This window comes from Centroberyx gerrardi, chromosome 6 (genome assembly GCF_048128805.1).
Source record: "Centroberyx gerrardi isolate f3 chromosome 6, fCenGer3.hap1.cur.20231027, whole genome shotgun sequence".
NCBI lineage: Eukaryota > Metazoa > Chordata > Actinopteri > Beryciformes > Berycidae > Centroberyx > Centroberyx gerrardi.
In genome coordinates, this window is record NC_136002.1 from 15,323,582 (window position 1) to 15,336,915 (window position 13,334).

Genomic DNA, 13,334 nt, shown 5'->3' on the forward strand with positions numbered 1-13,334 from the left:
ACCTGCCTTCTGTCCATCCTGCCTCACCAACCCCCCCCTCCACCCACCTCTGCAGACCGTGAATCGCTTCGGCAGCAATATGCTCAGGACACTAAGATGGGGTTTGTCATCAATGCCATCTACTCGATGGCATACGGCCTGCATAACATGCAGCGGGCCCTCTGCCCAGGCTATCAGGTAGGTACTGCTCTGATGGATGAATGGATGAATGGAGGGACAGTGGGACAAAGGAAGGGGGCCAAGGAGGGAGAGAGGGATGGATAGATGGAACAATATATTCCATGGGCCTCCGTTCATTTTCTCTGTGAAGCGAGCAGTTCTCTGTTCAGTGCATGCTGGGATAGCTTGCGGTGCAAACCAAGCACGTGATGGGGGGAAAGGTGTGGGACAACATTTGAAATTCAGTTAACTTTTATGCAAATGCACGTGATGTTTGCCATGTGGAAACCAATCCATTTGGCCAAAGAAGATGGCGTTGATTGCGCAATGCTTCTACTGGCTTTCATCCACTATTAAGACAGATTTACTACTAAATTCAGTAATCATTGGTAATATTTTTTCATCGGTTGATTTGGATTGATTGAATCTTATTTCTCCAACTTCATGTCCTGGTAATTAAAAGTTTACACAGCTATCTGAACTCTTTGAATATATTTTCAAAATATAACTTGCTACCACTAGTTGACATGCCCAGAAGCAACCAATTTGAGGGAGCAGCCATGGCTCCATGTGAATACGTCGCTTTCGGTGTGGCTCAGCTGTTCATTTCTCAAGCGTGGAGAAAAATGAAGAACCTAGGCATTGCATGTTGTGTTGAATGATCATTCTGATTGGTTCTGTTGCTGGGTGGAAGGGCCTGTGTGATGCCATGCGACCTATAGATGGTGCCACGCTGCTGGACTTCCTGATGAAAACCAACTTCACAGGCGTGTCTGGGGAGGGAATCCTGTTCGATGAGAACGGAGACTCACCTGGCAGGTAGGCACTGTGATTGGATGGAGGAGGGTTGAGGAATGATGATGTCATTCAAGAATGATGCCACTGACTTTTATTTCTGCAAAAACATTGTCATTCCAATTCCTGAGATAGTGTGGTCTGTGCCAAGGCGATACGGCTACAGAAGAGGTGCCTGTACCAAATATTTCTGACATGACCAAAGTACCTAATGGCTTCTACAGAATGATTGCCAATGCATGTCCTGTATGTTTGTAGTATTGTTCATGCATAAGGATACAAGTAAAACAGTGAAGAGCAAAAAAGATGGTTAACCGGCTCACTAGTTAACAAAGTAATAGTAATCAATTTCAATTTTCAAAAAGGGCGTATACTTTATATGCCTACACGGTTATAAAGCACAAATTAAAAGCCTATTTCACCAGTTAGATTAATTGCCTGGAACTGCTTTGCTGAGCAATGCAGTGTAGTGTATGTACAGTATGTATGTACATGTGTCTGTGTATGTGTTATGTGTTTTGTGTGTATTCTTACGATGTGATGTCTCTTTCATCCCCAGGTATGAAATAATGAACTTCAAGAAGATGGGGAAGGACTACTATGACTACATTAACGTGGGCAGTTGGGACAACAGAGGGTTGAAGATAGATGATGATGAAATCTGGTCCAGCAAAGAAGGCATCATGAAGTCAGTCTGCAGTGAACCCTGTGCCAAGGGCCAGATCAAGGTAGCTGACTACAGATACAGTAATGCAAGCATGTGCATGCTAGCACATGAGCTGGCATGTACATCAGTGCAAACATAGTAGACACACACTCACACACACAGACATGCCCATATACACACACACCCTTGTAGAAACACTCACTTGTGCGTGCATGTGTGAATGTCTGTGTGTTTGTATGTCTGCCTATATGTGTGTGTGTGTGTGTGTGTGTGCACTCTGCTCCCTCCAGGTGATCCGTAAAGGTGAGGTGAGCTGCTGCTGGACCTGTACTCCCTGTAAAGAGAACGAGTTTGTATTTGATGAGTACACCTGCCGAGCCTGTGAGCTCGGTTCCTGGCCTACTGACGACCTCACAGGTCAGTGTGTGTGTGTGTGTGTGTGTGTGTGTGTGTGTGTGCGCGCGCTCGCGTGTGTGTGTATACTACTAGTGTTCTTTCCCCTGCTCTTACAGATTAGTCCTCCCTGCCTAGCTGCCCGAAATAAAATAATTTCATTTGTGTTGGTTTCAGTGGAGAGTTTAAGTGTCACATAACATCTAACTACAGTTTCAGAGGCCTGTGTGTGTGTGTGTGTGTGTGTGTGTGTGTGTGTGTGCTGTCATAGGATAAATGGTGTTTAGCAGAATGAGATAGCTGTGTTTTTCCCTGATACAGTCCACCATTAGAGCCTATTATTATAAGTCCTCCACCAATTATATTAGAGAGAGAAATAGAGAGACGGCGCCTGCTCTTCACCCTCTCCTCCCCTCCCCTCCCCCTCTCCTCCTCCTCCCATCCCTTTAATTTGTTACCGACATGGTCACCAATGTTTTAATTATTCTGCATCAAGAGCAATTTTCAATGCAAATACATTTCAGCGGCAATGAAAATGTATTTCCCCTCCATTGCTTTCGAAGCTGTTGGATATTGCTCTGTTATGCTTTCAACTGCTCATTATACTGCTTGCTAGCTTCTCTCCAAGCTCTATGATTAAAACATGAACTGAGCCCTGCTGAAAATTCAGATTTAGCGTCACCGCCTCAGAAGGAAGCGTCCTTAAAGTAAAACAGGGAGCAAACTAGTGAGGAAGTGAGAAAGAGAAACAGATGACAGAGGAGAAGAGAGAGAAGGCGTGAGCAGGCTTATCGATGCACTACTGTGCGTGCGTGTGTGTGTGTGTGCATGTGTGTTTGTGTGCATGTTCATGTGTGTGTTAGTATGTGTGAGTCGTTCCATCAACAATAAGTGCCGCATGTGTCCCCCAACGGGACTGAATGGAACAATAATAATTAGGTGTAAACAAACTGCTTGCCCCGTTCCTCCAGCAGACATTTTGATGTGTCTCCCTTAGGCCAAAAGAAAAGAGACAATGAGTGAGAGAGGTAGAGAGAGGGAAAGAGAGAGATAGAGAAAGAGGGGGAATAGAGGAGATACAGCGGAGTCTCAGCTGGCAGGGATAAAGGTAAAGGGGGAGTGGAAACCACAGAGAGCAATAGAAACGGTTTGGTAGACAGAGCACAATAAAAGAAGATGCTGCGAAAAAGAGTGAGCGAAGAGTGACTTAGAGCAACAGAGACACAAAGAGAGACAGAAGCAGTGGGTCCGAGAGAGAAAGAGAGAGAGAGAGAGGGGGGGGGGTGGGGGAGAGATGGAGATGAATAGAGACTCTGACAGAAGCAGCAGCCAGGGAGAGTGCAAGGAGCAGAAAAAAGGAGGATTAGCTCTGGGATTTGAGCCTCTCCACTGATCGGTAAAGTTCCACAGTCTGAGTTTGAGAATGTTTGAAGGAGTTTGCCTCGAAACTTTATATTGACTAAACCCTCCAAGCGGTTCCCTCCCCTCAGTGCAGCAGTTTGGCCTAGGGTCAAACACTACAAGATTTCCTGCAGATTCTGTGAACTAATTAAGTATTCAATTGCCGACCTAGCCAATACTTTTAGACTGCTTTGAAAAAACCCATGAGAACAAATTGATGAGAGATTTTCAACCCCGAAATCTAAATTTATGTGGGCAGGATTAATTGGAGCTAAAGTCTCAGCAAGTTCCTTAGTGTCCTCCCATCCTTAACTTTTAGAGTGGTCCCCACCCCCTGACGGCAAGGCAGGACAGTTAGTTCCTGTCTCTTAAAATAACTTTCACATGCTACTTCTATGATCTTGGGCAGTTTTATTGAGATTTGTGTACAGGTCACTCCCAAAGTCAGCAAAAATAGAGGCAAAGATTGTAAACTGTACTGGAGCTTCTCCATTTAAAACGAATAAGAAACTTGTTTTGTATACGCTGACAGCACCCAGGGTGATTTTCCAGGAATATTGGCACATTTCCTGGCTTGACATACAATTGCTTGGCTGATTATTCTGTTTTGCACACAGCATGATGTGACAAACTGCTTAGCACCTCAGACAATTTAGATGATTATGATTTAGTTATATTTCAGACAATTTTGACCAAATGGATCCTTCAGCTTTACAATGACTAATGCCCGCAAGCGAGCCACATCCTCTCCAGACTGCAGCCACCTGACTTAGTTTCTGTCTGTCTCTTATTGGCCCCTTGGCTCCCATTCAGCAATTAGGCTGTTGTTTATGCCCTTAAACTTAACTACATCACTGATTTAATAAACTTTATTGACTGTGTTAAAGACAAAGTCATTAAATTACTTCATTCTTTTTAATGACTGCACTGTCTCTCCTACTGTCTCTGAGATGTGTGTGTCTGTGTGCGTGTGTTTGTGTGTGTGTGTGTGTGTGAGAGAGAGAGAGAGAGACAGAGGGAGAGAGAGAAAGCAAGAAAGGAGAAAGGGAGAGGAACAGAAAGTTTGAGAGAGGAAGAGAGAGTCTGTATGTGTGTGTGTGTGTGTGTGTGTGTGTGCGTGTGTCCCTGGTGCTATGTCTAGGCCGAACAGCCGGGTGGTAATTTCAGCGAGCATTACGACGGATCGTAATTAGAACTGTCCCTTTAATTAATGACACTTTATCTCCTCGCCTAGAAGGAAGACAGAGATGGAGGGAGGGAGAGAGGGAATTAGGGAGAAAGGTGGGAGACAAGCAGGGAGGGCTGAGGATGAGGAGGGATGAGGGAGGCAGTGAGGGAAACAGAAAGGGATTGAAGGGTGGAGAGAGGGCTATGGAGAAATAGAGGGAGGGAGAGAGAGGGAACAGAGGAGAAAGGGAGGAATACAGAGATAGAGGGAGAGGGGGAGAAGAAGGAAGAAGAGAGGAAGTTAGAGAAACATCTTGAAAGGGAAAAAGGGATGCAGTGACAGACTGAAGGAAGGAGAGGCAAGTCAGACAGAAGGAAGACAGGAAGAAGGGAGGCAGCGGGGGGGGCAGAGAGGGAGAGAGGACAGAGAGGAGAGAGGGAGACAGAGAGCGAGGGAAAGAAGGAGGGAGAGGAGATGGACGGGAAGACGGAGGGAGACAGAGGCAAAGATGGACATCGAGGGTGGACGGGAGGGAGGGAGGGAAAGAGAAACAGAGGGAGAGAAGAGAGAGAGCAACAATGCGATAGAGAATTAGAGAGATGTGGAAGAAAAAGTGAGATGTTGCCTTGGAGGGCAACAGTTGATCATGAGGGAGACATGAAGTGTAATGGGTACCATATTAAAATCTTATTAATGCAATGATTACAAACTCAGGGTAACTAATCAAATGGAATTATTCTCTCACATTTTTACAGAGAGAGAGAGAGAGAGAGCAAGAGAGAGAGAGAACAGATGAACAGAGAAAAACAGAATAGTCTAATAGAGAAATGTTTTTAAGTCTCACTAAAAGTTACTAAAAGATTCTATGTTATACCTAGGTTTCACACAAAGCAGGTAAAAGTACAATCAGCTGTCCTTTTTTGTCATTTTCTCTCAACAAACTTTATTTACTTATTTCACCCTCCCCCCTCCCCCAGGCTGTGACCCCATCCCAGTGGAGTACCTGCGGTGGGGCGACCCTGAGCCCATTGCTGCCGTGGTCTTTGCCTGTTTGGGCCTCATGGCCACGTTCTTTGTCACCGCAATCTTCATCAGGTAACAAATCTCTCTCCTGTCTGTCTTCACAAATATAGCAGATGAGGAGAACAATGTAAGCATTACTGGATTGGACAGAGATATTATCCCCTATACATACTGTGTGCATTTCTGTGCGTGTGTTCAGGTTCCGGGACACCCCAGTGGTGAAATCGTCCAGCAGGGAGCTGTGCTATATAATACTGGCAGGGATCTGTCTGGGCTACCTGTGCACCTTCAGCCTCATAGCCAAGCCCCATGTCATGCACTGCTACCTCCAGCGACTGGGAATAGGCCTGTCACCTGCCATGAGCTACTCCGCCCTGGTCACCAAGGTAGGGAGCGGGGTGAGGGGTAGTGAAATCGGAATGAGGTGTTGAGAGTAGGAGCTGTTCTCACTAATTTGTATCAATCTGCAGTGTAGCAGTATCAGGAAGCACAGGGCCGAGTACAGATATGTTCAATTCACTGTTTATAAAATGGGTACTGATGGTGTATATTTTTTTTGTGATCTGACCCCAGACCAACCGCATAGCAAGGATCCTGGCGGGCAGCAAGAAGAAGATCTGTACAAAGAAACCTCGCTTCATGTCTGCCTGCGCTCAGCTCATCATTGCCTTCCTTCTCATACTGCTACAGCTGGGCATCATAGTGGCTCTTTTCCTCATGGAGCCACCGCAGGTAGAGCTGTGTGTGTGAATCGGTGTGTGTCCCTGTGTCTGCGTTTCTCTGTGTGCATGGGTGGGTCTCGTCCCTGACAGACAAGCACAGACACACCGAGACACAGAAAGAGTGAGCTGAATTGGAAAAATTTTGCATATCTCTCTGATGTTTCACCCAAGCTATTTGTATTCATAATTTTTCCTTTTGGACAAATATCCTTTTTTTCCACGCTCAAATTTCCAGATTTTAGGTTGAATCATAATGTGGTTATTGTCTAGCGAACTACAATTTTGGTCTCATTAGGGCATCATCAAATAGCTCACTTCTATTTCTAGCATAGTGAGCGCACGGGTGTGCTCTAGCTAGCTGTGCAGTCTAGCTATGTTTTAAACTTAGCTAAATTTACCAGCAGCCAGGGCTTCAGTTATTACTTGAAGTGACCTAATGTGTGTTTTTTTTTAAGGACGAGATGAGGAGTATTCAGAGCCGTAAAAATCATTGCAGCTACATTGGAAGTTTAGCTAACTTGTAAGATGCAGCTTTTGCGTGCCAAGATATTTGGTTGGTCTACATGCTGCCGCATTGCTCCAGGATATCCAGGATATGTGTTGTTTTCTGGCCGGTGATGGTAGACCAGAAAACACTCTTGTATTCTACATTTTTTGGGATAATATCATAGTTTTTGAATTATAATACACATGTTTACACACGGATAAATGGATAAACGAGAAATGATCCACATTGGTACACTAAACAAAACTAGAGTAGCTGTGGACAACATGAATGCTTATGAGGATTTTCCCTTGGGGATTTAGTTATGGAAGCTCTATTAATGCAGCCCCAGAAGTTTTGTTCTATTTATGCAAAGGCACAGAATGACAGCTTGGCCAGTTTTCAGTAGCAGGCCCACAGTCCTGCTCTAAGGCTGTCTGTAATGTTTCTATGCCAACAGACTTGAAAATACAGTGCAGTGTCACATATTGATTTGTACTACTTGGTCAAACTCTCTGTTAATAGCTCTATTGTTACATATTTAAAACCATTACTAAATTTTATTTTCTATCCATGGCTCTGCCTGACGTTCCCTCCTCTGTCTCTCCAGGTGATCCATGACTACCCCAGCATCCGCCAGGTCAACCTCATCTGTAATACCACTAACCTGGGGGTGGTGGCGCCACTGGGATACAACGGCCTGCTCATCCTCAGCTGCACCTTCTATGCCTTCAAGGTACTAGCTGGACTGACTGTAGTTTTTTTATTATTTTTATATTATATATTATATATTTTTTGTGTCCTCCAAGCCACACACCCAATATTCCTATTAGATATCATTCAAAGGATAAACATAATAAAACCCTAAGGTTAATTTCATCCTCAAATGTTTTTTGCTGGTGAGACACCCTGTGTGACATTATATCCTGTAATGATGTGTTTTGTAATTGATGACTATGCATTTTTGGTATTATACAATATACTTTGAATGGGTTTTCAGCTTAGGGACATGAAACCTGTTCAGCACATAAAGTCACATTTTCGCATTACATGAGAAATATGAATTAAGACAGTCTGGGTATTGAGTCCAACCCTTGGCATCCCAGTGTTATACTAAACGCACTAAAACAGGACTATGAAGAGACATGATTTACACGCTGTTTTTGTTTGGAGGGGCTCTGCAATCTTTCAATGGCAGCGAATCAAACTCCATTACACCAGACTCATTCTGAAGTGAATGTTTGATTGTCGGCGGCCTGCTGGCATTCATTTTCTGTAGAGTATAATGAGAGCAGCAGAAAGCACGGCAGCAGCGGTGAAGAGCTAAAAGAGAAATCCACTGCACTTAATGCAAATAAATTAGCAGTGAAGACAGCAGTAGTGACAGAGCCAAGCGACAGAACTCTGGTAACACACGCTTGGTGATGTGGGGTTATGACGCCATGTTTTCACTTACATCACTTCCTCTCTACACAATGTTAAGGGTCAGCAGTCAAATTACAGCTACAGTGTAAAAGCAATGGTGTAGCAGTGTAGTAGTCTCTAGTCTGGGTCTGTAAAGATCCGTAATCAAAAGCTAACAGTGTCTTCTTTTGCCTTATGTTCATCATTTGAGGCTAAATCAATATGATTCAACAACAAAAAATATACCTTGTCTCTCTCTCTCTCTCTCTCTCTGTCTCTCACCCTGTCTCTCTCTCCAAGACCCGTAACGTCCCGGCTAATTTCAATGAGGCTAAGTACATAGCCTTCACCATGTACACCACCTGTATCATCTGGCTGGCTTTTGTCCCCATCTACTTTGGCTCCAACTACAAGATTATCACCATGTGCTTCAGTGTCAGCCTCAGCGCCACCGTGGCTCTCTGCTGCATGTTCGTACCCAAGGTAAGGCTGGAGCTAACATCCACTGTTAGTACTTCATTCACTGTTCATATCCAGAGTTAAGTTTCTCTAACTTTTAAGCTACTGCTGCCCCTAGTTCGAGGAAAATACCCTTTGGATACTGGTTAGAAGGGTCATGGGAATTTACTCTTGAGTGGGTTAGTCTGTATTTGTGAATATTTACTGTTTCTTCCCATAGCCAGAAGCAAGAAGGAAGCATTTGTGGTTTTCCACTGCATAACTGTACCATTTAATATTAATGCTACCACAGTATGGTATGTTTTTCAATCATGTTTTTTGCACAGTTTGGTTTAATACAGTACAGCACAGTTTGTTTTGGTGCAGGTATACTAAAAATGTGCTGGTAAAAAGATTTGCCATTGGATAGGAGATGCACATGCAATGCATTAAGTATACACTATAAAATGGAAAGTGAGTGTCCCAAAATGTCATTTGTATGAAATTCCTGCATTGAAGTGGAGAAAGAAATTCCATTTAAAATATTATCATGTTCGTTGATAATGATTACATATTCCTGTGGATCTTCAAGTTTGTGCTCAAGCAACTAGAGAAAACGGTCTTTCTGTCAATTTTTAAATTAAATACTTAAATTAATATTCTGCTTTTGGACTATTAATGGTTTAGCTATGTTTATATTATCTTTGTGTTTATCTCGTATCAGGTGTACATCATCCTGGCCAAGCCAGAGCGTAATGTGCGCAGTGCCTTCACCACCAGCACAGTGGTGCGCATGCACGTGGGTGACGGCAAATCATCCTCGGCCGCCAGCCGCTCCTCTAGTCTGGTCAACCTCTGGAAACGCAGGGGCTCTGCTGGAGAGACACTCAGGTGTGTGTGTGTGTGTGTGTGTGTGTGTGTGTGTTATTATGTGTTATATATGCTGCAGGTTTGTTGGCCAGGTTAATGCCTGGTTAGTTCTCAGTAACTGTCCAAGGTACCATTTCAGTAATGGTCCCTCTCTGAGACCATTTACGGTGTGTGTGTATGTGTCTGTGTGTGTGTATGTGTGTTTGAGCTCTCTGAAAGATTGATTCTCTGGACTCCCCCGAGTCTGTCTGACTGTTCCTCTGACCCTAGCGTGAACTGCAGACAACGGCCTAATGGAAACGAGGTAGAGCATGAGAGAGAGGGATGATGCAAAGAGGGCAGTGTATGCAGAAAGACACAGATACAGGGAGGAAGTGAGGGAAAGATAAGGAGGAAATTAAAAGAGAAATCTATAGAGACAGAGAGAGGAGTCATAGAGACAAGGAAGGTCGGAGGCGGGGAGTAGAGAGACGAAGAGTGGAAGCGATGGAAATGAAAAGGCAAAAGGAATAGTGTGAAAAGGAGAGAAATAATAGCTTTCACGCCCGTCTTAACACCATCCCCAAGTCATCTACAGCGACAACTAACCGATCAAACGGACACAAAGGGAGTGACGCACGGCCACTTGCCCAGAATGAAAAGAGAGAGAGAGGAAAAAGACAGAACACATTTTCGTTTGTCAGCAGGTTACTCCAGCTCACCCTGCTTGGCAAGCAAGATTTCAATCACGTCCTTATGAGAAGTGTCGCTCCCATCTTGGTTTTTTTTGTTCCTCTCCTCCCCTTTCCATCTCTTTTCCTCCTGTCTTCCTCTGTGTGCGGTGGTAATTGGCAGGGCTGTCTGTCTCCTCAGTGCGGGGCTGGAGGCTGTTGCCTTTGAGATGCTGTCATTGTATAGCCTCAACTGACACAGACAGACATGAAGCCAGTAGGCCAGCGAACGAAAAAGAAAGACATACAGAATTTCCAATTCGGAATATTTTACATTTAGAAAGTGCACATATATATGGTTTCAAATGTTTGAACTATACCGAGGTCTGCTTGATTCATCTCGCCAGACATTCAAATCAGCCTCAGAAGTGGATACGCCATTTGTAAGATAAGATAAATCAAGCGCTCCTGCAGATGCAACATGTATTTCCACTAGTCATTGCCTAGCAGGTCTGGCCTGAGGCTACGGTCTCACTCCCCAGCCTTCTGTAGCGCCAGAGACTGACTCTTCCTCTGGGATCAGGGGAAGAGATCACATTGGAAATCATTGAAGATCACAGCACCGGACGAATGAATGGGCGCGTGTGGGTGTGTGCAGCATACAGACATGTATATGTGGAAATGTGCAGTGTGTGTGCGTGTGTGTGTGAGTGTCACGCAGTCTGTGTGTGGGTGTGCGTGTGGGTGTGTGTGTGTGTCTCCTGGGTCATTTGAGTTCTTTTCACCCCCAGCCACGGTGGTGTGTGGTTTAATCAGAAGTTCCACTATAGATTAATCACACTAATTAACCTGACAAAGGGATGAGAGGAAGAAAAAGAGGGACTGGGGGGGGGGGGGTGCTGACTGATGGGAAGTGGTGAAAAGTGGGAAAAATTGGGAGTGAGAGAAAGGAAGAGAGAAAGTGGCAGAGAAATATGAAGTTGGGTAAAAATAGAACAGAAAATTAATTGTAATGAAATTACTCAGCATATTAAGTCCATGTGGTTTTCTTACTTACTTAAGTATTTTCTTACTTAAAGTCTGTTGGAGTCTAGCCTCTATTTGAAGAAGTTATTTTAGATCTTAAATTAGCCTAAATGCAAAGCAATCATAGTTTAAGTATTTTTTACAAACTATTTTGTAAACAATGATCAGATCAATGTCTGCAATGTCATATGATATATAAACCATCCCACTGATTAGTATGTTAATAAAAATTGAATTTTATTTGAAATAAATGTTCATTGTGCTTATACTGTCCGACAGCTGCCTGCCAGAAACTAGAGTCTGCATGTAAACGCAAACCAAATAACCCTATTTAGGTGTCACAGGAAGAAGTGCAAGGAGTGTTAACTTTCTTTTGAATGTAATGTCCATCACTCCTACATTTTCACTCAGACAGCTGGCTGTCAGACTATAGTCTGGACCTAAACCTGAACCAAGCAACCCACTTTGGATTCTTCACAGACTTTTGGTTGCATGTAAACTGAAAATAAAGAAATTAAATAGTGTTTGTAGCATCTGATATGTAAATAAAATCAATGTAGTTAACACAATTTTTTTTGTTAACCTACTAATTACATGTGGTGAAACTACTCCCCAACACTGCGTATTGTTCCACGCTAACTTCCCCATTTCCACTTCCCTCCTGTCCTCCAGCTCCAATGGGAAGTCGGTGTCCTGGGCGCAGACGGAACGCAGCGGTTCACGTGGCAACCACCTCTGGCAGCGGCTGTCCTTTCACATCAAGAAGAAGGAGAACAACCAGACTGCCGTCATCAAGCCCTTCTCCAAAACCCCCGAGGGACGCTACTGTGGAGGGGGGGACCTGCCGCCCCACGTCCCTCTGCCCTCTCTCCCCTCCATGCCCTCCCTGCCCACCCTGCCCACCCATCCCGACGCCGACAAGACGCTGTACGAGCTCTCGGAGGCCGAAGAGAGGTATCCAATCACGTACCGGCCCCATACCCCTTCGCCAATCAGCACGGTCAGCCAGAGACTGGGGGCGGGTTTGGTGGAGGAGCCCCAGGTGATTGGTATGCCGAAGTACATGAGCAGCGGTTGCGGCGGTGGCAGTGGCGGTGCTGGCGCTGGTGGTGGCGGTGGAAACGGTGGTTCTGTCATTGTCGGGGGCGACGGTTGCATAGTTACCGGGTGCGACAACCCAGGGGAGTGTCAGAGTTCGCTGATGGATCAGATCAGCTGCGTGGTCAACCGCTTCACCGCCAACATCACCGAGCTCAACAGCATGATGCTCTCTCCCTCTCCGACGCACTCGCACTCGCACGTGCACACACACGCGCCGTCCCCCCCGCACCCCGCCGACCCGTACCTGTTACCCCGTGAACTCCAGATGCCCCCCACCCTCACCACTTACGCCGACGTCCAGCCCCTGCCCCCCGTCGAGTCCAGCCTGGGCGGGCGGGGCGGCTGCCTCGCCCACCCCATGCCGCCTCCTCACTCTCCTTACCCCCTGCCGCCTCCTCACCCCCAGACCTCCCCCTCCCTCTCCCCCGTGCGAGGAGGCCTGGTCGCCTGCCTGGCCGACTCCCCCCTGAGGAGGGCGGAGCTAGAAGAGGAGCTTATGGCCTTGACTCCTCCGTCGCCCTTCCGCGACTCCCTGGCGTCCAGCAGCGGCTCACCGATCTCGGAGTCGGGCCTGTGTCTGCCCCCGGCCCCGTCCCACCCTCCCCCGTCTCCCCCTTCGCCCAGGTACAGCAGACTGACCCTCAGAAACTACAGCCAGAGTTCCTCCTCACTGTGAGGGAGGGGGGACAGGTGAAGGAAAAGGCAGGAGTGAAGAGGAGAGCTGAAAAGACGACATAGGCCAATGCGAGAATCAGAGTATGGGAAGATGGATAGACTGAAATCCATTCGTCCCTCGGCGAAGGCAAAACTGTGAAGCAAAGGACTCATCTGTGAGGTCATCAAACGGCGACAGTCTGCTGTGTTTGTGTTTACATGTTTTCAGTGAGATGCAAGTAGAAGACCCTCGCCGGCATTGTAGTTTTTATTTTATTTTATTTTTTTTTTGTTGTCTCTTTAAGAGCGAGGATTCAAGGACTACAAAAATGGCCACTATAACTTTTCAGTGTCTGTAATGCCAGAAATCATTCTCTAG

General features: G+C 45.7%; 1 protein-coding gene across 1 annotated transcript in view; it reads left to right on the forward strand.

The window, feature by feature from the left end:
- grm5b (glutamate receptor, metabotropic 5b) overlaps window positions 1–12,977 on the forward strand; it is a 55,743-nt gene extending 42,766 nt beyond the window's left edge. The window contains exons 7-17 of the mRNA XM_071925808.2: window positions 56–177; window positions 854–978; window positions 1,514–1,682; window positions 1,912–2,038; window positions 5,561–5,678; window positions 5,806–5,992; window positions 6,180–6,338; window positions 7,423–7,548; window positions 8,517–8,699; window positions 9,379–9,545; window positions 11,873–12,977. Of these exons, the coding sequence (XP_071781909.1) occupies window positions 56–177; window positions 854–978; window positions 1,514–1,682; window positions 1,912–2,038; window positions 5,561–5,678; window positions 5,806–5,992; window positions 6,180–6,338; window positions 7,423–7,548; window positions 8,517–8,699; window positions 9,379–9,545; window positions 11,873–12,977 (2,588 nt within the window). The remainder of the gene's footprint in view (window positions 1–55; window positions 178–853; window positions 979–1,513; window positions 1,683–1,911; window positions 2,039–5,560; window positions 5,679–5,805; window positions 5,993–6,179; window positions 6,339–7,422; window positions 7,549–8,516; window positions 8,700–9,378; window positions 9,546–11,872) is intronic.
- The last annotated feature ends 357 nt before the right edge of the window (window positions 12,978–13,334 follow it).